Here is a 24,766-nt window from a genome sequence, read left to right on the forward strand (position 1 = left end):
CTTTCTTAAAAAAGCAAAACTCAACAGCCAATCAGCATTCTGTTTTTAATGTGAGATTAACTTCAGGTACACTTCTGCAAATCGGTACACCTGTCTTCAATTAAAGTAATCAGTGGTGATGCATAAAGAATAAGATGGTGGGAAACTCAACATACATGAAAGAAAGTCTCATGTAGGTAACAAATATTGCCCCGGCACAACACTCACAGCACCTTTTTCAGTTGTTATTCAGCCTTCCTTTTGGTCTTTCCTCTCCCGACACAGCACTTGTGCAGACAGAAACTGCAGGTCTTGATGAAGATGAATATGAGGAGTAAAACTATAGTGAGGATGAAGCCCAGGACATCCAGGCTGTGATACTGGTACCAGGTGAGCTCATGGGCCTGGACCCTCAAGTGCTTGGCCCCTTTGTTTTTCAGTGTGAACTCGATCCAGAATACTGCCTCATCCAAAGCACTCATGGGTCTGTCGTGGTGGATGCTGGCCAACCGCATAGCATTTTCTTTGTACCTGTGAATGTGTATATAAATTAGAAAAAACATTGTAAAAATGAATATCATTCATTATGGGGCGATCGTGGCTCAAGAGTTGGGCGTTCGCCTAGTAATTGGAAGGTTGCCAGTTCGAGCCCCGGCTCGGACATTCTCGGTCGTTGTGTCCTTGGGCAAGATTTCAAGATGGCGCCGAGTATGGCAGCCTCGTCGCGAGCTCCCCCAAGCAACGGCTTTCTTCTGTGTTTAATTTTACTTTTCCTTTATTTTTTCACGAGCAGCACTTGTCTCCTTGTGTACGACCGACAAACCTTACTGGACATAAAAGACGGTCTTTCTTATAACTTTCCGGAGTTCAAGTTTTGCAACACGGACGCTCCGTTTGCAGACCCCCCATTCATCTCACCTGAGACGCCTTTGTTCTCTGGCCCTGGAGGCCGCAAACGCCGACGCAGAGGGAGAAGATCTGGCGTTCTGGTTCGACTGAGACGGCGCACTTACAGACCACCGTTACCCAGTTTATTACTGGCTAATATGCAGTCTCTGGAGAACAAGCTGTGCGAGCTTCGGGCACGGATCTCATTCCAGCGAGAGATGCGGGACTGCTGCGTGATCTGCCTCACAGAAACCTGGCTATCGGACAAAGTACCGGACTCCGCAATACAACTGCCGGGGTTCTCTGTGCACCGCGCGGACAGGTCACAGGATCTTACTGGGAAAAGCAGAGGCGGTGGTGTGTGTTTCATGATCAACAACAGCTGGTGTGATTATGCGAACGTGCACCCGGTCAAATCCTTCTGCTCACCGGACCTGGAGTACCTGATGATTAAGTGCCGGCCATTCTGGCTACCGAGGGAATTTACAGCAGTGATTATTACGGCTGTTTACATTCCCCCACAAGCCGACACTGACCGTGCACTCAGGGAACTGTACAGCGCGATCAGCAGCGAGGAAACCGCACACCCAGAGGCAGCGTTTATCACAGCCGGAGACTTTAATAAGGGAAACCTGAAGAAAGTCTCACCAAAACTCCATCAACACATCCTTTTCAACACACGTGGAAACCAGCTACTCGACCACTGTTACACCTCTTTCCGGGATGCGTACAAAGCCCTCCCCCGCGCCCCATTCGGCCAATCAGATCACTGCTCCATCCTGCTCCTGCCCGCCTACAGGCAGAAGCTGAAACAGGAAGCTCCAACCCGGAGGGCGGTGCACTGTTGGACGGACCAATCGGAGTCTGCGCTGCGGGACTGTTTTGATCACACGGACTGGGAAATGTTTCACGTGGCCGCCAGAGACATTGATGAATACACAGACTCAGTCTGTGGATTTATCAGGAAATGCGTGGAAGATGTCGTCCCATCCAGAACAGTCAAATCCTTCCCAAATCAAAAACCCTGGATTAACGGAGATGTTCGCGCGGCACTGGCGGCACGGAACACCGCCTTTGCCTCCGCGAACACATCGGACTACAAACACGCACATTACCAACTCCGGAAGACGAACAAAGCAGCCAAACGTGAGTACAGGGACAGGGTGGAGCAACAGTTTGACAACCCTCGGAGTATGTGGCAGGGACTAAACACGATCACAGACTTTAGAGGGAAAACCAGCACACCGCAGACCACGGCCTCTCTGTGTGAGGATCTAAACGTATTCTACGCTAGATTCGACACAGCGAACACCATGAGACCGGACAGTGTGCGCACCGCGGATGACGTCAGTGCGCACACTGTGTCTGAGGAGGATGTGCGGAAGTGCTTCAGGAAGGTGAACGCACGCAAAGCTACTGGTCCGGACGGGATTCCCGGCCGCGTCCTCAGGTCATGCGCGGCTCAGCTGGCTGGAGTGTTCACGCACATCTTCAACCTTTCCCTCTCTCTGTCTGTAGTCCCAGCCTGCTTCAAAATGGCCACCATCGTCCCTGTACCCAAATCCTCCACCATCTCCTCATTGAACGACTGGCGACCTGTAGCCCTGACCCCCATCGTAAGCAAATGCTTCGAGAAGCTGGTCAGGGACTTCATCTGCTCTGCACTACCCGACTCACTGGACCCTCTACAGTTTGCATACCGCCACAACAAGTCCACTGATGATGCCATAGCCCTGACACTACACACTGCCCTGTCACACCTGGAGAAGAGAGACACGTATGTGAGGATGCTGTTTGTAGATTACAGCTCAGCATTCAATACCATCGTTCCCTCGAAGCTGGACAGGAAACTGCAGGATCTAGGACTGAGCAGCTCCCTCTGCAGCTGGATCCTTAGCTTCCTGTCTGACAGACGCCAGGTGGTCAGACTGGGCAGCATCACCTCATCCCCCATCACACTGAACACTGGTGCTCCACAGGGGTGTGTACTGAGCCCTCTCCTGTACTCACTCTACACCTACGACTGCACAGCCACTAACAGCTCCAACATCATTGTGAAGTTTGCGGACGACACTACAGTGGTGGGTCTTATCACCAACGGTGATGAGACGGCTTACAGGGAGGAGGTCAGCGCCCTGACCCACTGGTGTCAAGACAACCATCTCACCCTCAACGTCGCAAAGACAAAGGAGTTGATAGTGGACTTCCGGAGGTGCAGAGAAGTACACACCCCCATCACCATCAACGGCGCTGCTGTGGAGAGAGTGAGCAGCTTCCGGTTCCTTGGTGTACATCTGGCTGAGGATCTTACGTGGTCAGTACACACAAACAAAACAGTGAAGAAGGCGCAGCAGCGCCTCTTCTTTCTCAGGAGACTGAAAAGATTCGGCATGAGCCCCCGCATCCTCAGGACCTTCTATCACTGTGCCATTGAGAGCATCCTCACTGGATGCATCACCACCTGGTATGGCAACAGCACTGCCTACAACTGCAAAGCTCTCCAGCGAGTAGTGCGGTGCTCTGAACGGATAATTGGAGGTGAGCTTCCCTCCCTCCAAGACATCTACAGGAAGCGCTGCCTGAGGAAAGCGGGGAGGATCATCAAGGACTCCAGTCACCCCAGCCATAAACTGTTCAGACTGCTTCCATCAGGAAGGAGGTTCTGCAGCATCCGGTCCCGTACCAGCAGACTGAGAGACAGCTTTTTCCATCAGGCCATCAGACTGCTGAACACGTCATAGACACCTCAGCTTCACTACTGGAACTTCAACATTATGCACTCCACACTGTATATAAATGCCACTTGTTTTGCACATATTCAACTCTGTATAGTTTATATATTTTATTATTATTATTATTATTTTTTATTTTTTTTTACTATTTAATTTGTAAAAATGTGTATACACACACACACACACATACACACACACACACACGTAGGAAAATATTTAGTATACACATCCAGAAATGCATACACTATTATATATTGTACATATATTTATTAGTTTCAGGTTGGCCATTCTTGTATTTTGTTTGTTTGTGTTGTTGTGTTTGCACATCTCTGTTGCTTGTGGGGCTCGCACACAAGAATTTCACTCGCATGTGCTGTGCCAGTGTGCCTGCACATGTGATGTGACAATAAAAGTGATTTGATTTGATTTGATTTGATTTGACACTTCACCCGTTGCCTACTGGTGGTGGTCAGAGGGCCCGGCAGCCTCGCCTCTGTCAGTGCGCCCCAGGGTGGCTGTGGCTACAATGTAGCTTGCCATCACCAGTGTGTGAATGGGTGCATGAATGGATGTGTAAAGCGCTTTGGGGTCCTTAGGGACTAGTAAAGCGCTATATAAATACAGGCTATTTACCATTTCTTTGCTTTTTCATTAATGAAAAAGCCATAAAACTCCAGACCATAAAAACTCCAGAAATTTGTATACAGAGGTCATTAAAGTTCTTCTCTCGCCACATCCGGTCCCAGCAGATGGCTCCGCCCCTCCCTGGACCTGGTTCTGCCGGAGGTTTCTTCCTGTTAAAAGGGAGTTTTTCCTTCCCACTGTCGCCAAAGTGCTTGCTCATAGGGGGTCATATGATTGTTGTTGTTGTTTTCTCTGTATCTATTATTGTACGATCTATTGTACAATATAAAGCGCCTTGAGGCGACTGCTGTTGTGACTTGGCGCTATATAAATAAAATTGAATTGAAAGTTCAGCTCAGCAGGGCTTTTTTGTGTTAGCTGGCTTCAAGAAAAAATAGTTTAAGGTAGATTCTTCACGTTTCATACTCTGAGCCTGCTCCATTTTTTTCCTTTTAAAGCCTGTTTTCAGTGCCTAATTTAAAGTGCAGATAGTTCAGAGAACTCACGATTTGTCATCGATGACGGTGTTGACTGCATCTCTTAGGTCCTCAGCTGTCATGAAGTTCAAATTGAGAATAACTGCAGTTCCTTTTTCCTTCATGTGGATCATGTTGTCTGGCTGGTCACTGAACACGGGTATGCCCACCATGGGAACTCCGTGGTAGATGGCTTCATAAATCCCATTTGTGCCTCCGTGAGTGATGAAAGCTCTAGTTTTAGGGTGACCTAACACATGCCAAATAACCGTGTGACATTGAAAGTTAGTTTTTCACATGTGAAAAAAAGGAGAATTTCAAGAACCTGGAACAAGTTTTTTGAGCCAAGATTGATTTGCACGTTCTAATACCTCTGTGCATTCAACTAATCTTTAGTGCAACCTCTTGGAGAAAAAGAATTAGCCAGGGTAGATTTGCACAGGGTGCAATATGTAATCAAGATCACATCTGCTAGAAAAGTATATAATATAATATAATTTCCTTTTGTTAATAAACAGAATGCTAACAACCTGCATTTAATGTTGAATGCATGTTTAATTTATGTCATTGCAGATTTAAGAAAGTCTGTGTTTGGTACCACGTTTGCGTACCTAGGAGGTCATTCTGAGGGATCCAGTCATATATTCTAGTGTTGGCACTCAAGGTTTCTGGTTTTTCTCCTTTGTACCTCCACAGCACCTGTAAAAATAACATTTCTTACTTTACATTTTTTCTTTTGTAGTATACTCACAGCCCAGTATATTTAAGTAATATATCACAACGTATTATAGAAAAACTAGAGAATGTGCAAATAACCCTGAATGCCTTTCCTTGCAACTTATTTTGGCACTCATTGCTGTCTTCTACTACCAACTTCCTGTTCGGGTGTAGAAGCTTTTATTTTGATGGGACGATTTCCTGTAAAATGTTTTTGGCGCAGTTTTCAGCGGTAGTCGCGGGAGTTTTGAAATGTGATGGCTTAACGGAGCCTATGGAGATTTCTTTTGTCATTAGCAGCCCCCTTGATAGAGGCACAAGGTATGTGTGGCGGAGGCGTGGCCCCGGGCGCAGCTGCAGGGGAGGAGTGGAGCGGAAGGCTCAACGGGGCGGCGCCGCGAGGCTGGTAAGAACAGCTGATATTGTTTATGGACTAATGATGGTCTCCTCCGCTGTGTTTATAGTAAGACGAGGAGGAGCGGCCAAGGGAGATCAGCTGGGCTCGAGCTGACAGACGGTGCGACTGAGTCAGCTGTCAAAATACAAACATATCAATAAACGAGGAAGTTGGCTATACCTGCCTGTGTGTGCGTGTGTCTGTGCTGGGTGTACTCTACGAGTGGTGCCGAAACCCAGGAAGAGTGCCGGTGGGGACATGTCCGACCCACAGGCCACGCCACCCGCCCAGCCTCTGCAATTCTTGGCGCAGATGCTGGCGGAGATGGCGACGATGAGCCGGGATCAGGCGGCCGACCAGCGTGCCCACCTGGCCGCGCTGCGGGAGCAGACGGACCGACAGACGCAAGTTCTGGAACGGCTGGTCGGGGCCGCTGCCGCGCCGAAGCCCTTGCCGCTGTCGGTGTCGGTGCCCCGGATGGGGGACGGGGACGACCCACAAGTTTTTTTGGAGACCTTCCGGGCCACGGCGGAGGCTTGCCAATGGCCGCGGGAGGAGTGGGCTCCGCGGCTGCTCCCCCTGCTGTCTGGGGAGGCACAAACAGCGGCCCTGAGTCTGCCTCCGGCGTCGAGGAGCAGCTTCCCGGACGTGAGCCGGGCGGTGGTGGACAGGCTGGGGCTCACCGCCGAAGACCATCGCCGGCGGTTCCGGGCCTGTCGGCTGGCCACAACAGACCGACCATTCGCCTGGGCCCGGCAGCTGCGCGACGCGGCGGTTCGCTGGCTGCAACCGGGAACATCGGAGGGCGAGATGAAGCTGGTGGACAAGGTGGTGCTGGAACAGTTCACGGAGGGATTGCCAGCGGAGACGGCGAGATGGGTCCGGTGCCACCGGCCCGCAAGCCTGGAGGTAGCGGTGACGCTAGCGGAAGACCACCTTGCCGCTGGAGCAGGGGAACCCGGGGACGCCGGACGGAGGCCGAACAAACAGGCCCCAGTGCCGGCCCCGAGACGCCGTGTGCCGGCACCAGGGCAGGCAGAGCGGCTGCCGGCGCTGAGCCCCACTAACCCTTTCGCGGCGTTGGTGCCGTCCAGGGCAGCCGGGCCAAGTGGAGCCGCCCCCGAGCCACGGAGAGCAGCACAGACGCCGGGGCCGGAGTGCTGGAAGTGCGGGCAGCCGGGGCACCTGAGGAGGGATTGTCCACTTATGGAAGTGGGGCAGGTGTTTCGTGTTGCTGGCGCCCCAGCACCCTCCCCCGGTCCAGGAGGGACATACAGTATTCCGGTAAGGACTCGAGGGGGTATACGCCAGGCGTTGGTGGACACGGGCTGCACGCAGACCCTCGTACACCAAAGCTTGGTTCGCCCCGGGGCATTGCTGGAGGCAGAATGGGTGGAGGTGAGGTGTGTGCATGGTGACGTTCACAGGTATCCCATTGTGCCGCTGTTATTAAAGTATAAGGGCAAAACGCATAGAGTAACGGCGGCGGTTAGCCCGCGCCTGTCGCACCCCCTGATTCTGGGTACCAATTGGCCGGGGTTTCATCAGATACTGGGGCAGTACGCGGGGGTGCGATCACGACCGGAAGCGGGGTGTAGCGTGTGCGCGGCATTCAGCGGTGACGCGGGGTCGTCCGACACCGACTCCGGGGGGGAGGAGCTGGCGGGTCCCTCACGGGACGTCCCGCCGGCCCCGGAAGTGTCCCCCATGGGCGATTTCCCACTGGAGCAGTCTCGTGACGGCACCCTACGCTCAGCCTTTGACCAAGTGATGGCTATTGATGGTCACGTGGTGCGCCCTGAGGCCGCGCAGACCTACCCGCGTTTCGTCGTATTAAACGACCGATTATATCGAGTGAGTCGTGACACTCAGACAGAGGAAACACACACCCAGTTGTTGGTGCCGCAGGGCCGCCGGGAAACGCTTTTCCAGGCGGCCCACTATAACCCCATGGCAGGGCATATGGGCTATGAGAAAACTCTGGAGCGAATAACGGCCCGATTTTATTGGCCGGGCATCCGAGCGGATGTGCGCCGCTGGTGCGCGTCCTGCCCGGACTGCCAACTTGTTAACCAGCCGGCCATACCGAAGGCGCCGCTGCGCCCTCTCCCCCTCATTGAGGTCCCGTTTGAGCGCATCGGCATGGACCTCATCGGGCCGTTTCACCGGAGTGCACGCGGCTACCGCTTTGTGTTAGTCCTGGTGGATTACGCAACGCGGTACCCGGAAGCAGTTCCGCTGCGCACCATCTCTGCAAAGAGTGTGGCGCAGGCACTGTTTCAGGTCATCTCCCGAGTCGGAATCCCGAAAGAGATACTGACTGACCAGGGCACGTCGTTTATGTCTCGTACACTGCGGGAACTGTACGAATTACTGGGCATTAAATCTATTCGGACCAGCGTCTACCACCCTCAGACTGACGGGCTGGTGGAGCGGCTGAATAAGACTTTAAAGTCCATGATTCGGAAGTTCATTAACGAGGATGAACGCAATTGGGATCACTGGCTAGACCCTCTGTTATTCGCAGTGCGGGAGGTGCCCCAGGCCTCCACGGGATTTTCTCCCTTTGAACTGCTGTTCGGCAGGAGGCCACGTGGGGTGCTCGACCTGATTAAAGAAAGCTGGGAGGACGGTCCGAGCCCCGCCAAAAATGAGATTCAGTACGTGTTGGACCTGAGAGCAAAACTCCACACTTTGGGGAGGTTGTCACGGGAGAATTTGCTCCAGGCTCAGCAGCGTCAGCAACGCCTGTATGACAGAGGGGCTAGGCTCAGGCAATTTTCACCGGGAGATAAAGTGCTTGTGTTACTCCCTACCTCCAGCTCGAAGTTGCTCGCCAAGTGGCAAGGACCCTTTGTGGTCACACGGCGAGTCGGGGACGTGGACTATGAGGTCGCTCGGTCGGACAGGGGAGGAGCCACGCAGATTTATCACCTCAATCTCCTCAAACTGTGGCGAGAGGTTGAAACCGCTTCTCTGGTGAGCTTGGTGAAGGAGAGAGATGAGTTGGGGCCGGAGGTGCCAAATTCTATCGTTCCCGCCTCCCTCCCTTGTGATGACCATCTCACACAGGCCCAGAGAGCGGATGTTGTCGCGTTGCAACAGCGTTTTGCGGACGTGTTCTCCCCCCTGCCCGGCCGGACGTCCCTCATCGAGCACCATTTCGTGACGCAGCCTGGCGTGACGGTGCGTTCACGGCCCTACAGGCTCCCGGAGCACAAGCGAAAAATCGTGCAGAGGGAATTGGCGGAAATGCTGAGGATGGGAGTAATAGAAGAGTCGCACAGCGCCTGGTGTAGCCCCATCGTTCTGGTGGCGAAGAAGGATGGGTCTATCCGGTTCTGTGTCGACTATCGCAGGGTGAACGAAGTGTCACGCTTTGATGCCTACCCCATGCCTCGGGTCGACGAGCTCCTGGACCGGTTAGGCACGGCCCGCTTTTTCACGACACTGGACTTAACCAAGGGCTATTGGCAGATTCCCTTGTCTGCCGAGGCCAGGGAGAAAACGGCCTTCTCCACTCCGTACGGCTTGTACCAGTTCGTGACACTTCCGTTCGGCCTGTTCGGGGCCCCGGCCACTTTCCAGCGTCTCATGGACCGGGTACTGCGTCCGCACGCAGCGTATGCTGCCGCCTACCTGGATGACGTGATCATCCACAGCGACACCTGGGCGGAGCATGTGCTGCGGGTGGCCGCGGTCCTGGAGTCCCTGAGGGGGGCGGGGCTCACGGCCAATCCGAAGAAGTGCGCGGTTGGACGGAGGGAGGTGCAGTATCTGGGGTACCACCTGGGGGGCGGGCAGGTGCGTCCACAGGTGGAGAAGACGGCGGCTATCGCATCCTGCCCGCGCCCCAGGACGAAAAAGGAGGTGAGACGGTTCTTGGGGTTGGCGGGTTACTATCGTCGCTTTGTGCCGGGGTTTGCGCAGCTAACCAGCCCCCTGACCGATCTCACTCGAAAGGGTGCCCCGGATCTGGTCCAGTGGACGGGGCCGTGCCAGGCGGCGTTTGTGCGGGCGAAAAAGGCTCTCTGTGGGGAGCCGCTGCTTCACACTCCTAACTTTTCCCTCCCTTTTGTTCTGCAGACTGACGCCTCGGACAGAGGGCTGGGAGCCGTTTTGTCCCAGCAGGTAAGGGGGGCCGACCGCCCTGTCCTATACATCAGCCGGAAGCTGGCAGAGCGCGAGCGCCGGTACAGCACCGTGGAGAAGGAGTGCCTGGCCATCCGGTGGGCGGTCGGCTCCCTGCGCTATTACCTCCTGGGACGCTCATTCACCCTCTGTTCGGACCACGCCCCGCTGCAGTGGCTCCACCGCATGAAGGATGCCAACGCCCGGATCACCCGGTGGTATCTGGCGTTGCAGCCCTTTAAGTTCAAGGTGATCCATAGGCCGGGGGCGCAGATGGCAGTGGCCGATTTCCTCTCTCACTCGCGGGGGGGGGAGTCGGCTCGGCCGGACGGCTCCCCGGCCTCGAACGGGCGGTGGGGGTGTGTGGCGGAGGCGTGGCCCCGGGCGCAGCTGCAGGGGAGGAGTGGAGCGGAAGGCTCAACGGGGCGGCGCCGCGAGGCTGGTAAGAACAGCTGATATTGTTTATGGACTAATGATGGTCTCCTCCGCTGTGTTTATAGTAAGACGAGGAGGAGCGGCCAAGGGAGATCAGCTGGGCTCGAGCTGACAGACGGTGCGACTGAGTCAGCTGTCAAAATACAAACATATCAATAAACGAGGAAGTTGGCTATACCTGCCTGTGTGTGCGTGTGTCTGTGCTGGGTGTACTCTACAGTATGGTTATGATATAAATAAGGACACGTTTAGATGTTTTTGTGACAGTCGCTACATTTGTTAAATGTTACGTTGAAACGAACTTCATGTTATAAGGTTTACGATTGTAAGAGTGTGGATTATTTTTGCTTACACGCTGTTTCTATGTATACATCCCCAGCTCTTACGGTGAGATTGATGGTTTACTGCCATTAAACCTTCAAAACGTCATCAGTAAAGTGTCATCCTTCATTCGGGGGGGTTCGCTACAGAATGCATTTCCTGAAGAAAATGCAGTGTGAATGCTGATAGTTGAATGTTTTGAGCTGGATTGTGATGATTCCTGAATGTTAAGTTAAAAATGCTGAATGAGCTGAAGAAGAGAATTTTTCACCTGAAAATAAAAGTGCTAAACAGTTGAAAGCTGACACAGAAGAAGTTTCAAAATTGAAAGGTAGCTCAACATGTTTAAATACACATTAGAAAAAGCTGAGTAATGACAAAAGAAAATTTAGAGTCAGAAAACATCTGAATGAATATTGAAATCTGATATTCTTTAAATGACTTGGAAGTACATATGTGAAATGTAAAAAAAAATTGAATCAGAACAAATCTAGATGAGTGTTGACAGCTTATATTCCTTAAAAAGTAGAAGAGTGGAATTATGTATTTTAAATGTCTAAAATCAAGAATCACAAATGGCAAAAAATGTTTCTGCATCTGTGCACATATCTGTCTCTGTGTTCGTGTGTGTCTGTGTGCGTTTATGCACGTGTGTCAAAGTAATAACAGAGATATTAAATTAGGTTAGATGAGTTTAATTGTGGGTGAATCCACTACAGACAGGTAAATAGTTTCATGTCTGATCATCCAGTCAGAAAAGATGATTCTAAACTCGATCAACTGACTCCAACTGCCCAGATTTGAACCACCTGTCTGCTGTAAAGAAATCCTCCAATGAACAACAAGCTTGGATTTAACAGGCCAATCAGAATGCTCTATCCAGTTGGCCTGCACTAACTACTGGAATACTATTACTCTATAGCAAAACCAAGTCAAATCTCCCTGACCGCACCTGTTGAAAAACTGCTTCTAAATCCAAAACCGTAACTCCTATCAAAAAGACCCTTTGAACCGTGAGGACATGTCTACACAACAGTGTGTTTTTATGTTCCTGGTGTCAAAAATGGGTTCACAGGAGCAATTTAAAAAGTGGGGTCATTCCTGCTGTTGATACAAATTTCTGACAGACTGATTAATTTCTTACTTTGGACAGAAAAGCCCACAAATAGTAACTGAAAGTCGCTGCAGTAAAGGCCTGACTAGGGATGGGTATCAAAAACCGGTTCTTGTTGAGAACCGGTTCCCACTGTTTCAATTCCTTGGAATTGTTTGACATTTTTGCAAACGATTCCCTTATCGATTCCAGTCGCCCCGAATGACGTCACCACGTTGCGGAGCGTCATTTACCTGGCAGGAAACACGGCGCGTAAGCGGCTCAAACGCTCAAAAGTTTACGAGAACGGATGACAACAGGGCAACTTGCAATACTTGCAAAGTAGATACTTAATTTAAGGGAGGAAACACTACGAATATGCAAAAGCATTTGCTCACAAAACACATCCATCCATCCATTTTCATCCGCTTTGTCCTATTAAATTATTCTGTTATTATATGTTACCTTATATATGTAATCAAAGTAGTTGAATTAGAATACTGCTGTAGATCACATTATACCCTTTAATATAGAGTGTGTGAGCTGTATGTAGTTTAGTTCTCATTATACTTTTGAGTTAACAGAACATATTCACATATTAGTTCATTAGATAAATGTGCATCACTCTGTATCCTTGATCTGCTGGGAATGTGTGACACTGTTTTCTTGACATGCTTAAGTGTTGAATCATGAAGAGAAGGTTGTAAGCAGGAGACTCTGTGTCTAAAGACAGGGGAGATAGATAGACCACATTCCACACCCCCACCTTACAGAAAGCAGAGAAACAACTGCCGAGGTCATAACTTAGGCGCTGTAACAGAGAAAAAATGTGATGTTTTGGCTTTTACGACTAGCTGGGGGCCACTAGAGACTATAAAAAGCTGAGCAACCCGTCACCATTTTGAGACATGTGCCTGACCCTCTGGTAGCATCTCTCCCATCCGGACGTTCTAATGCTCTTATTGTTGAATTGTATGGAAATAAATGATTGTTGATTGAGCATTGATACACCGAGTATTGTCCTTCCTTCAGCCCAAAGATTCAAAGAACTGCGTGTTTTCAACAGTCCGGGGCCGGGTCGCAGGGGCAGCAGCCTAAGCAAAGAGGCCCAGACCTCCCTCTCCCCAGCCACCTCCTCCAGCTTATCCGGGGGAATACCAAGGCGTTCCCAGGCCAGCCGAGAGATATAATCTCTCCAGTGTGTCCTGGGTCTGCCCCGGGGCCTCCTCCCGGTGGGACATGCCTGGAACACCTCACCCAGGAGGCGCCCAGGGGGCATCCTTGTCAGATGCCCGAACCACCTCAGCTGGCTCCTTTCGATGTGGAGCAGCAGCTGCTCTACTCTGAGCCCCTCCCGGATGGCCGAACTTCTCACCCTATCTCTAAGGGAGAGGCCAGCCACCCTTCGGAGGAAGCTCATTTCTGCCGCTTGTATCCGCGATCTCGTTCTTTCGGTCACTACCCACAGCTCGTGGCCATAGGTGAGGGTAGGGACGTAGATCGACCGGTAAATTGAGAGCTTCGCTTTTACACTCAGCTCCCTCTTCACCACGACGGACCGGTGCAGCGTCCGCATTACTGCAGCTGCAGCCCCAATCCGTCTGTCGATCTCCGGCTCCCTTCTCCCATCACTCGCGAACAAGACCCCGAGATACTTGAACTCCTCCACTTGGGGCAGGAACTCATCCCCGACCCGGAGTGGGCACTCCACCCTTTTCCGGCTGAGAACCATGGCCTCAGATTTGGAGGTGCTGATCCTCATTCCCGCTGCCTCACACTCGGCTGCGAACCGTTCCAGTGCGAGCTGGAGGCCCTCACCCGATGAAGCCAACAGAACCACATCATCTGCAAAAATCAGAGATGAGATTCTGAGGCCACCAAAGCGAAAGCCCTCCGCCACTTGGCTGCGCCTAGAAATCCTGTCCATAAAAATTATGAACAGAACCGGAGACAAAGGGCAGCCCTGGCGGAGCCCATCACCCACCAGGAACGAGTCCGACTTATTGCCGGCAATGCGAACCAAGCTCTTGCAACGGTTGTATAGGGATCGAATGGCCCGTAGCAATGGGCCAGACACCCCATATTCCCGCAACACCTCCCACAGGACACCCCGAGGGACACGGTCGAATGCCTTCTCCAAGTCCACAAAACACATGTAGACTGGTTGGGCAAACTCCCATGAACCCTCAAGTATCCTGGAGAGGATAAAGAGCTGGTCCAGTGCTCCGCGACCAGGACGAAAACCGCATTGTTCCTCCTGTATCCGAGGTTCGACTAACGGACGAACTCTCCTTTCCAGCACCCTGGCATAGACTTTCCCAGGGAGGCTGAGGAGTGTGATCCCCCTGTAGTTGGAACACACCCTCCGGTCCCCTTTCTTAAAGATGGGGACCACCACCCCGGTCTGCCAGTCCACAGGTACTGCCCCTGATCTCCACGCAACATTGCAGAGGCGTGTCAACCAGGACAGCCCTACAACGTCCAGAGCCTTCAGGAACTCGGGGCGGACCTCATCAACACCAGGGGCTCTGCCACCAAGGAGTTGTTTAACTGCCTCAGTGACCTCGCCCCCGGAAATTGGCGGGTCATTCCCCTCATCCCCAGACTCTGCTTCCTCCTCGGAAGACGTGTCAGTGGGATTAAGGAGGTCCTCGAAGTATTCCTTCCACCGCCTGACAATTTTCTCAGTCGACGTCAGCAGCGCTCCGCCAGCACTATACACAGTGCAGGTAGAGCACCGCTTTCCCCTCCTGAGACGTCTGACGGTTTGCCAGAATCTCTTCGAGGCAGTCCGAAAGTCTTTTTCCATGGCCTCTCCGAACTCCTCCCACACCCGAGTTTTTGCTTCAGCCACTGCCCGAGCCGCATTCCGCTTGGCCTGTCGATACCTGTCGGCTGCCTCCGGAGTCCCACAGGCTAACCAAGCCCGATAGGACTCCTTCTTCAGCCTGGTGGCTCCCTTCACCTCTGGTGTCCACCATTTGGTTCGGGGATTACCACCACGGCAGGCACCAACCACCTTGCGGCCGCAGCTCAATGCAGCAGCTTCGGCAATGGAGACGCTGAACATGGTCCATTCGGACTCAATGTCCCCAGTCTCCCTCGGAATGCTGTTGAAGCTCTGCCGGAGGTGTGCGTTGAAGATCTCGCGGACTGGGGCCTCTGCTAGATGTTCCCAGCACACCCTCACTACGCGTTTAGGTGCACCAGGTCTGTCCAGCGTCTTCCCCCGCCACCTGATCCAACTCACCACCAGGTGGTGATCAGTTGACAGCTCAGCCCCTCTCTTTACCCGAGTGTCCAGAACATATGGTCGCAGATCTGCTGATACGATTACAAAATCGATCATCGACCTACGGCCTAGAGCGTCCTGGTGCCACGTGCACTTATGGACACTCTTATGTTCGAACAGGGTGTTCGTTATGGCCAAACTGTGATTAGCACAGAAGTCCAATAACAGAGCACCACTCGGGTTCAGATCAGGGAGGCCGTTCCTCCCAATCACGCCCCTCCAGGTCTCGCTGTCGTTACCCACGTGAGCATTGAAGTCTCCCAGCAGGACAACAGAGTCTCCAGGTGGAGCACCCTCCAGCACCCCCCCCCCCCCCCCCCCCCCCAGGGACTCTAAGAAGGCTGGGTACTCTGAACTGCCACTCGGCGCATAAGCGCAGATAACAGTCAGGACCCATTCCCCGACCCTAAGGCGCAGGGAACAAATCCTCTCGTCCACCGGGAAAAACCCCAACGTACCGGCAGCAAGCCGAGGGGATATTAGGATACCCACTCCAGCCCGCCGCCTCTCACCAGGGGCAACTCCAGACTGAGACAGAGTCCAGCCCCTCTCCAGGAGACTGGTTCCAGAGCCCAAGCCATGTGTAGAGGTGAGCCCGACTATATCTAGCCGGTACCTCTCAACCTCACGCACTAACTCAGGCTCCTTCCCCACCAGAGAGGTGACATTCCATGTCCCTATTGCCAGTCTTGGCAGCCGGGGGTCAGTCCTCCAGGGCCTCCGCTCCTGGCCGCCACCCGGCACGCAATGCACCCGACCCCTATGGCGCCTCCTGCGGGTGGTGGGCCTGCGGGAGGATGGGCCCATGTCTCCTCTTCAGGCTGTGCCCGGCCGGGCCCCATGGACTAAGGCCCGGCCACCAGACGCTCGCCCTCGGGCACCCTCCCCGGGCCTGGCTCCAGGGCGGGGCCCCGGTAACCCTATCCCGGGCAGGGTAAACTGTTCCCTCGGTGTCCTTTTCATAAGGGTCTTATGAATCGCTCTTTGTCTGGTCCCTCACCCAGGGCCAATTTGCAATGGAAGACCCTACCAGGGGGCAAAAGCCCCCAGACAACATAGCCCCTGGGATCCCTGTGACACACAAACCCCTCCACCACGATAAGGTAGCGATTCAAGGAGGGGTCACAAAACACGTGATAACCTTAAATGAATGTCATGTTTTTAATTCCGCTCCGGACTCGTGAATCTCAACCCAGCAGCAGCGGTAACGTTTGCACGTCCTCTCCCGTTAATGCGGCAGGTAAATAATCAACTAACAGTGCATATTATGTTAGCGCGATCTGCCTTATTACAAAACCTGCTATTACTGTGCATTTAGGTGACCATGATGAGACAGACAGACAGAGTCTGGCTGGCTCAGATGCTGGCAGTTCTCGCTGCAGTCTACCGGTAGCGTCTCCTTTCAGGCCAGGATAGACGAATGTCACTGAGCAGTGACTAAGTTTGTGGTAAAAGGCTTGAACCAGTGTTGCCAACTCCTCAGTAAGGAAAATCGCTATTGGTTGTCCTAGAAGTCGCTAGAAGTCGCTAAATGACGTCATCGCCTAATTTGCATAATTGGTCATGCTAATCTAATTGTAACCTATGTTGTTGGAGAGAGAAATAACATCGTGGAAGAGACATAAAGTGAGTAAAAAACGTCCTAAATGCATTTAGAGTTTATTTAGAACTACAAATTAAATTTATTTTAGCAATTATTGTTTTTTTTAATGTCACAATTCCAACCCTGCTCCTTTACCCGGGCTTGGACCGGCAAAAGTGACCTGAAATAGGCACTCTGGTGGAGTTACTTTGTGTGTGTGTTTATAAGTAGTTTTAAACCTTGTGATCCACAAAACAGCATAAGAGTAAAAGAGTAAAAGAAGAACTGACTGCGTTACAGCACCCACTGCTTGTTGAGAGTAAAAGCGATACGCGCTTTCACGTCTTTTTTTAGCGACTTTTTTTAGAAAAAAAGTCGCCAAGGGGTCTGAAAACTCGCTAAATATAGCGACAAAGTCGCTAAGTTGGCAACACTGGCTTGAACCCATTTGCCACAGCAGATGCCCCCAATTTTAGGTAAGTGAATGTGTTTAATTGTAGGCAGGGACATTACTGGATATTCTTGTGTAATTGCTACTGAATAATTTATGTTATGCTTTGTTATTGCTACAGAAGAATATTTATTTTATTATTTTACATTTACAATTTTTTTTCCTGGGGACCCTGTGACACCCCATTGAAGAGCCGTAGGCTGGATCTCTTAAGATCTCACTGTTGGGTTTGTAAGGCCATGTTACTCCTAAATTTCTATCTTGTTCAAAGAGAAGATATAAAACAAATGTTATGACCCAGTGATGTGTTTGTTGGTGTTGTGCCTCTCACCGGAGGATGGTGGTGGTATTTTCCCTTTTTTCTCTCCTAGGAGGTGGACACCTGGGCGTGGCTGCTAGGTATCTGGGTGGAGTCTCTACACACCTTCCGACTGGATAATTGATGGACCACCTCCAGTACTTAACGTCCGGATGACAGTCACCTGGGAGTGCTGTTTGGAACCCCGTTGACTCGGTCACAGAGTTGTGTGTTTTGTCATTGTAGTGCAGGCTGGAGTATTCACGTGTACCTCTAGCCTTGCCATGTAAATAATTGTAAATAAGTTAACCAGTGGCGGTCACTTTTTTGTTCCTTTGCTGTATAACTTTCACTGTCGCAGCCTAGTAGGCGTGAGAAGCCGTTTTCTTTTGTTGAACAAGTTTTCTCCTGTTTTTCGTTAGATAGTTAGGTAAGTGACTTGTCTTTTGTTTTGGCTTCTTTTTATTTTTGTGTAGGGAAGACTAGGGATTGTTTTATAGGGAGTTTTGTTTATTGTTTTGGCATTGCTCACTGCTGATGAAAATAAATGGCTGCTTAAATACTTAAAAAAGGTGTCGTTGTTGGGGTTTGTGCGTGGGTGGGAAGTGAGTGGGGCAACTATTTGTTACGTTTATTTACTTGCCGGGACCAGAACGTAACATATTGGGGGCTCGTCTCTTTTGTGTTCTTTTTGTGGCTTGTTTTCTTGGTTGGCGGTTTTTTCTTGTGTGGGGGGGTGTGTGTGTGTGTGTTAGGATGGAGTTTAAGTTGGAGGACTTCACTCTGAGCCCGTCTGCGGAGAAGTTGGACAGGTGTAAAAAGGCTGACCTCTTGCTTGTTGCTGAATTCTTTGATGTGACTGTGCCGTTGACTGCGAAGAAGAAAGAGCTTAGGGAGCTCCTGTGTGTCCAGTTGACGGACAGGGGGTTGTTTGGTGAGCCGGGTCCTGCAGGGGGGGTTGAGCTGGGGGCTGTTGCTGGTGTTTCTGCCCCACTGAAAAATCTCCCTTTTCCACCTAGCCCTTCTGTGGAGGAGCTGCGGTTAACGCTGCGCATTAAGGAGGTGGAGCTAAAGAAACAGCAGTTGGAGGTGGACGCTATGCACTTGAGGATCAGGGCTCTGGAGGTAGAGAGGGGAGCCTCTGTGTCTGCCAGCCCTCCTGTACCTCGGTTAGCCCCGCAGTCACCATCCCCGCAGGTACCCTCCCCGGAGTCATCATCCCCGCAGGTACCCTCCCCGGAGTCATCATCCCCGCAGTCGCCATCTCCGCAGCCACCGGCCCCGATGCCAGGTGGTGGCTTTGATGTGAGTAAACACATCAAAATGGTGCCGGCGTTTCGGGAAACTGAGGTGGATTCGTATTTCACAGTGTTTGAACGTATCGCAGGTGCGCTGCACTGGCCAAAGGATGTGTGGTCTCTTTTACTCCAATGTAGATTGGTGGGGAAAGCTCAAGAGGTATGCACCGCTCTTTCTCTGGAGGACAGTTTTGACTATGATACGGTGAAGGCTGCTGTCCTGCGCGCTTACGAGCTTGTGCCAGAGGCTTACAGGCAGAGATTTAGGGATGGGAAAAAATCCGCCAACCAGACCTATGTGGAGTTTGCCAGAGAAAAGAAAACTCTGTTTGATAAGTGGTGTCATGCTACAGAAGTAAAAACCTTGGAAGACCTGCGTGAGTTGGTGACGTTAGAAGAGTTTAAAAATCAACTACCAGACACTGTGGTAACCTACTTAAACGAACAGAAGGTTACGACTCTCGCCGCTGCTGCTATACGGGCTGATGAGTTTGTGTTGACACATAAAGTGGTGTTTTCGGCTCCTGCTCACAGTTTTCCGTCTTCCGGTGGCCCGCCCCGATGGTCTCCAAGGGGCACCCGCCGTGCCATCCCCTCATCCGTTGAGAACCGCGTGTGTTTTTTTTGCCATGAGCAGGGACACCTTATTGCGGTTTGCCCTGCTCTGAAGAGAAAAGAAATGACCAGGGAGGGTACATCTCCTTCCCCAATAAACCTTCTACAGACAAACTCTCCTACTTGGGGGGAGGTGATGGCACCCGAAAATGATAAAGTAGATAAGGAGTTTAAGCCGTTTGTGTCAAACGGTTTTGTTTCCTTGATAGGAGAAGATCGGCGGACTCCTGTCAGTATTTTGCGAGACACTGGTGCGAAACAGTCGCTCATTCGTGAGGGGGTCTTACCGTTTTCAGCTCAATCCTGTTGTGGGGCGGATGTGTTAGCCTGGGGAGTTAGGATGTGTGTAATACGGGTTCCTTTACACTTGGTGCAGCTTTCGTCTCAGTTTTTGTCTGGTGAGGTTAAGCTTGGGGTGCGACCCCAGTTACCGGTTGCAGGTATTGACATCATCTTGGGAAACGATCTAGCTGGCGGCACAGTTTTTCCGTCGCCAGAAGTAGTCGATATACCACTTACAGATAACAGTGGTTTCGATCGTGCCACATCAAATGCTGTTCAAACCGTCAGTGTAAGGACATTTAGGCAGAGGAGAGGTGCGAGTGGATCCCAGCAACAGCAGCAGCAGAATAGGAGGCAGCCCAGGGGGACGAGAAGAACAAATATTCAAACCACAAGGGTCGCTGAAGCCACCATGCAATCAGACCCAAGTAGATTCACTTTTCAGGACAGTCAGCAGCAAAATGTTGAAACCAGGCCACCTGCTAGAAAAAGACAAGGATTCAGAGGTGGACGCCAGTGTTTTGGGGGCGGGTGCAGTGCTCGTGCAGGAGGATGAAAATGGCATTGACCACCCAGTCTGTTTCTTTTCTAGAACATTTCTAAAACAGCAACCAGCGCCTCATGCGTTGGTCCTTACTCCTACAGGATTTCAACATTGAGATCCGATATATAAGAGCTTAGAGAATGTTATGGCTGATGCCCTCTCTAGGTCGTAAATCAAACATCTTTGTGTGGGGTTGGATGTTTGATTTTTTTTGGGTGGGGGAAACTGTTATGACCCAGTGATGTGTTTGTTGGTGTTGTGCCTCCCACCGGAGGATGGTGGTGGTATTTTCCCTTTTTTCTCTCCTAGGAGGTGGACACCTGGGCGTGGCTGCTAGGTATCTGGGTGGAGTCTCTACACACCTTCCGACTGGATAATTGATGGACCACCTCCAGTACTTAACGTCCGGATGACAGTCACCTGGGAGTGCTGTTTGGAACCCCGTTGACTCGGTCACAGAGTTGTGTGTTTTGTCATTGTAGTGCAGGCTGGAGTATTCACGTGTACCTCTAGCCTTGCCATGTAAATAATTGTAAATAAGTTAACCAGTGGCGGTCACTTTTTTGTTCCTTTGCTGTATAACTTTCACTGTCGCAGCCTAGTAGGCGTGAGAAGCCGTTTTCTTTTGTTGAACAAGTTTTCTCCTGTTTTTCGTTAGATAGTTAGGTAAGTGACTTGTCTTTTGTTTTGGCTTCTTTTTATTTTTGTGTAGGGAAGACTAGGGATTGTTTTATAGGGAGTTTTGTTTATTGTTTTGGCATTGCTCACTGCTGATGAAAATAAATGGCTGCTTAAATACTTAAAAAAGGTGTCGTTGTTGGGGTTTGTGCGTGGGTGGGAAGTGAGTGGGGCAACTATTTGTTACGTTTATTTACTTGCCGGGACCAGAACGTAACACAAAGTTCTAAGCTAATCGAACTTAGTGTTCTCCTTTTTTTAAAAAGAATCGATAAGAGAATCGATAAAGAATCGAATCGTTAAACAGAATCGAAAATGGAATCGGAATCGTGAAAATCTTATCAATACCCATCCCTAGGCCTGACAGAGCATTAAAAAGGAGGTAACCCACTACTATCTTGTGATTTTCTTGACTTCAAGACTTCAGGCTGTCATTGCCAGCAAATGGTTTTCAAACAGGTATTAGAAATGAACATTTTATTTTCATTTTTATTCAATGTAATTTGTCCAATTACTTTTGAGTCCCTGAAATGAAGGGATTGTGTGTTTTCTTTTTCTTTTTCCTTTTTTTTAATGCTTTAGTTCCTCACATTTTCATGCAAGGTATTTGCATTAAAGCTGAAAGTCTGCACTACAATGGCATCCGAGTTATATCATTTAAAATTACAAAAGCCAAATTAGAAAAAAGATGTCTCTGTCCAAATATTAATAGACCTAACTGTATATTGAAGCGTGAGGTTAACTTGTCATTAGAAATCATCAGCTGTTGACAAAGTCAGATTTTTCACACTCTGTATTAGGAAAACAAACATAAATATTGTGGAAATAACATGGAAACTGGGCACTTGCACGTTGAAATGTCCACACTCTGCAATGTCATTAAAAGTTTTTTAGTTTTGGTAGTTCTGGTTTTCAGAAGTAGAGCACTCTGAAACTGGTTATCTAAATCATGAAAAACTACTCCATGCTTTCAGGGTTTGAACAAACTGATTACAGTTGACACAAAGATTATCCTCTGACCTTTTGTGGGATCTGAGCGAGGCCTGAGGCTATCATGTTGGCCTTCTCCTTGGTGACGTTGTTGATCAGGGATCCTAAAGTGAAGATCACAATGCCATCATCTCCAGAACTCTGCACAAATTCCTCCAGATCCTGTAACAAGTCAAATATTATCCCACCACCAGCCAACCAGCTGTTTTCTCATTTTTGTTCAACATTTTGATGGCTTCACTGCTCCTGTCAGGAATATTCTGTGATGTAATGATTAATCAGATGGTAATAGTTGAGTGTCCTTACCTCTGGTAAAGGTTTAGCAGGTCTGCAGTGGATCCCACCAACATATTTGAAGTTGGGGGGGAAAGGACGAGGGAATTCAAAATCCCAGTAGGTTCGGATTAACCAGATGTCTGCTTTACTTATCAACTCACAGGCACTGGTGGGAGTTCCTGTTGCAGTGCATAAGTAATGGACATCAATGTATCACCAATAGTTTATGCAAGGCATCATATTTTCTTAATCAGATCTGATGGGATATTAAAAAACTGTGCTTGTATTATTAGCAGATTTCAAATAGTTTAAGTCAGTGCTTCATGTCTATTTGCTCACCTTTGACATCAGAGTAATATCTGTCTAATACGTTCCAAAAAGTGTGATCAATCACGATGTCGTGGAGAGCGTAGAAGAGAAAGTTCCACACTCTCTCTGAGAAGTCCATCTTATCTGTGAGTTTGCTCATGGCACCGGGAACAAAGGATGGTGGAGCAGGCATCTGACCACAATGCCTCTCCCAGTTATTAACTGGGGAGCTGCGAAAGGACAAGATGAGTGGGATCCCCAAAATATCTGCTACTAAGTCACTGCCAGCTTTGATGGGGTCCGCCAAGAGAAGATCGTAATTTCCCTCTTTCAACTTCTTCATGATGACTTCTGATTTCACCACACCGTCCAAATACTGAAAAGAAATCTGAATGTGTGTGTTCACATATTTAACGGATCTGGTGAAGATCTCCCAGTAGTTCAAATAATCCAACTCGTATAATACGAATTGGAGGAGCTCTTCAAAAAAATCTTCTATAGTCTCCAATGAGAAAGAGGCATTGAAGGGCTCATAGTGAAAGCGGGCAGGTTCATTGGTGTTCATGTACATTGATGAGCTCGGGACCAGTACAGTTACCTGGTGTCCCCTGTCAACCAGCGTCTCCAGAACAGGCTTCATGTTTATCCAGTGGCTACCATCAGTGTACCACACCAAAATATTTCCTCCATTTGCACACGATGTCGCACAAAATACCAGCAGGATGCAGGCAGAGAGACGCAGATTCATGGTGTCTGAATGTCAGCAGGAAAACTACCCGTGGTCTGATTCTTTGGTGAAAGTATATCAGGAAAGATAATTATTAACTGTGCTATCACAATAGGTTAAAAGGTATTGATAGCAAAGTTCACTGTGCTGAAGGAACAAGACTGATTTCTAACCTGTACCAGTATGCTAGGGAGGCTGTGGATGACCCAGGTCTTCTGGGTATTTGTCTGTCTGCCTCAGATTCCAGGGGGGCATTATTAATTAAGTATATTTTGTGATACATCTGATAGGTTTGTAGTTTGAACCTATTCACTGGAACGTTCAAGACAATTTAATTATGCAGCAAAAGCAAGACACAAGTAGGCAAAGTTCTTCGTGTTACTCATGCATGAGGGAGAGGACCACGACAAGCGCCGTTCCTTCGCTTGACCCCAGTCGCTCTCGTCCACTCCCCCATAACATTGTTCTTTTATTGAGCTCACATAGGTTCATTAACATATGATGTCTACATACACACAAAGAGTACCTTGCCTGTGCGTTGTGTAAGTGTGTGTGTGTGTGTGTGTGTGTATGGGGGGGGGGTGTCAGTGTGTGACCCCATAAATGACTTCCCTAAACCTGCTGGTCTGGAAGTTCATCTAAATAAAACGCACTTAGACTAAGACTGACATAGCTACGTTTATCCTACCATAAAACAATAAAACAAGGTAGGACCTCTCCCCTGCTCCCAGGATGTAGGTATGAATGCCAGAACACTCTGGATTGCACACAAAGTCTTTGCAGACTATTAAGGATCAACCCTCTACCAACATGGCATTGATTATACAACTCTAAGCATATATGAGTAGATATTTCTAAGCATAAATGACAATAAACAATACAAATCTAACAACATCCACAACACAACAGGATTGTTGTGTGTAGCACTGCTGTATGGCACTTCAGCTTACCTCATTATATACCAGAGATCGCACATACCACTTTTTTATGTCTGATACCGATATCATAAATTTGGATATCTGCTGATACGATATGAATCCGATATAGTGTATTTTTTAATCAATAAAACTGTTTTTTTAATATCTCGCTGCATTTTGTATAAGTTCATACTCAAGTTTTAAATAACAAAACACTAAAGCTATTCTGTTATACCTGTATGCAAAAAATACACTGCACCCAAAACATTTCATAGTTCAGCAAAACTGATCAATCTAATAAACTTAAACCTACTCCATCCTCCCTATTGTTGTATTTTAAAGAGTACTTACCAGAAATATTAAACAACCTAACTAATAGGGTTGCCGACTCCCAGCAAAAAAAATAGGGAACTACCCTCCGCCTCGTGATGTTTAATCAACTTTAATTTAATGCACGCGTAAAAAAATAAAAAGCACAGAAATCAATTATTTTTCTACAATAATTAAATAGATTCAACATCTTTCTTCAACAGAACAGAAAAAGTACTATAGTTTACCAGAGTATATATTAGACTTAACCCTTGTGCGCCCGCCTGTTCTCGGGGCGTGGCTCGTGGTGACCCCCCGAGGGGCGTGTGTGTTGTTATTAGGATGGTATTGATGATGATGATGATGGGGGTGGTGGTGGTGATGGGGGGTCTTGGTAACCCCCCT

General features: G+C 49.6%; 1 protein-coding gene across 1 annotated transcript; it reads right to left on the bottom strand.

The window, feature by feature from the left end:
• Positions 1-26: 26 nt before the first annotated feature.
• Positions 27-23,209, bottom strand: LOC146697403 (UDP-glucuronosyltransferase 2A2-like). Its single transcript, XM_085476127.1, has 6 exons — positions 22,439-23,209; positions 22,130-22,278; positions 21,854-21,985; positions 5,311-5,398; positions 4,730-4,949; positions 27-510 (listed from the first exon to the last, which is right to left on the bottom strand). Exons 1-6 carry the CDS (start codon positions 23,154-23,156, stop codon positions 225-227), a joined length of 1,593 nt encoding a protein of 530 aa, XP_085332253.1. The 5' UTR covers positions 23,157-23,209; the 3' UTR covers positions 27-224.
• Between the last annotated feature and the right edge of the window lie 1,557 nt (positions 23,210-24,766).

The sequence above is a fragment of the Copadichromis virginalis genome, linkage group LG12 (genome assembly GCF_057382275.1).
Source record: "Copadichromis virginalis isolate Kocher_CV1m ecotype Utaka linkage group LG12, C_Virginalis_male_GT1.1, whole genome shotgun sequence".
NCBI classification, from domain to species: Eukaryota; Metazoa; Chordata; class Actinopteri; order Cichliformes; family Cichlidae; genus Copadichromis; species Copadichromis virginalis.

Excerpts from the sequence above, each read along its gene's own strand:
- LOC146697403 (XM_085476127.1), bottom strand. The coding sequence starts at position 23,156 with ATGAATCTGCGTCTCTCTGCCTGCATCCTGCTGGTATTTTGTGCGACA. Across the intron at positions 22,279-22,438 it reads ATATTACTCTGATGTCAAAG|GAACTCCCACCAGTGCCTGT; the intron begins GTGAGCAAATAG and ends GCACTGCAACAG. Across the intron at positions 21,986-22,129 it reads CTGCTAAACCTTTACCAGAG|GATCTGGAGGAATTTGTGCA; the intron begins GTAAGGACACTC and ends GACTTGTTACAG.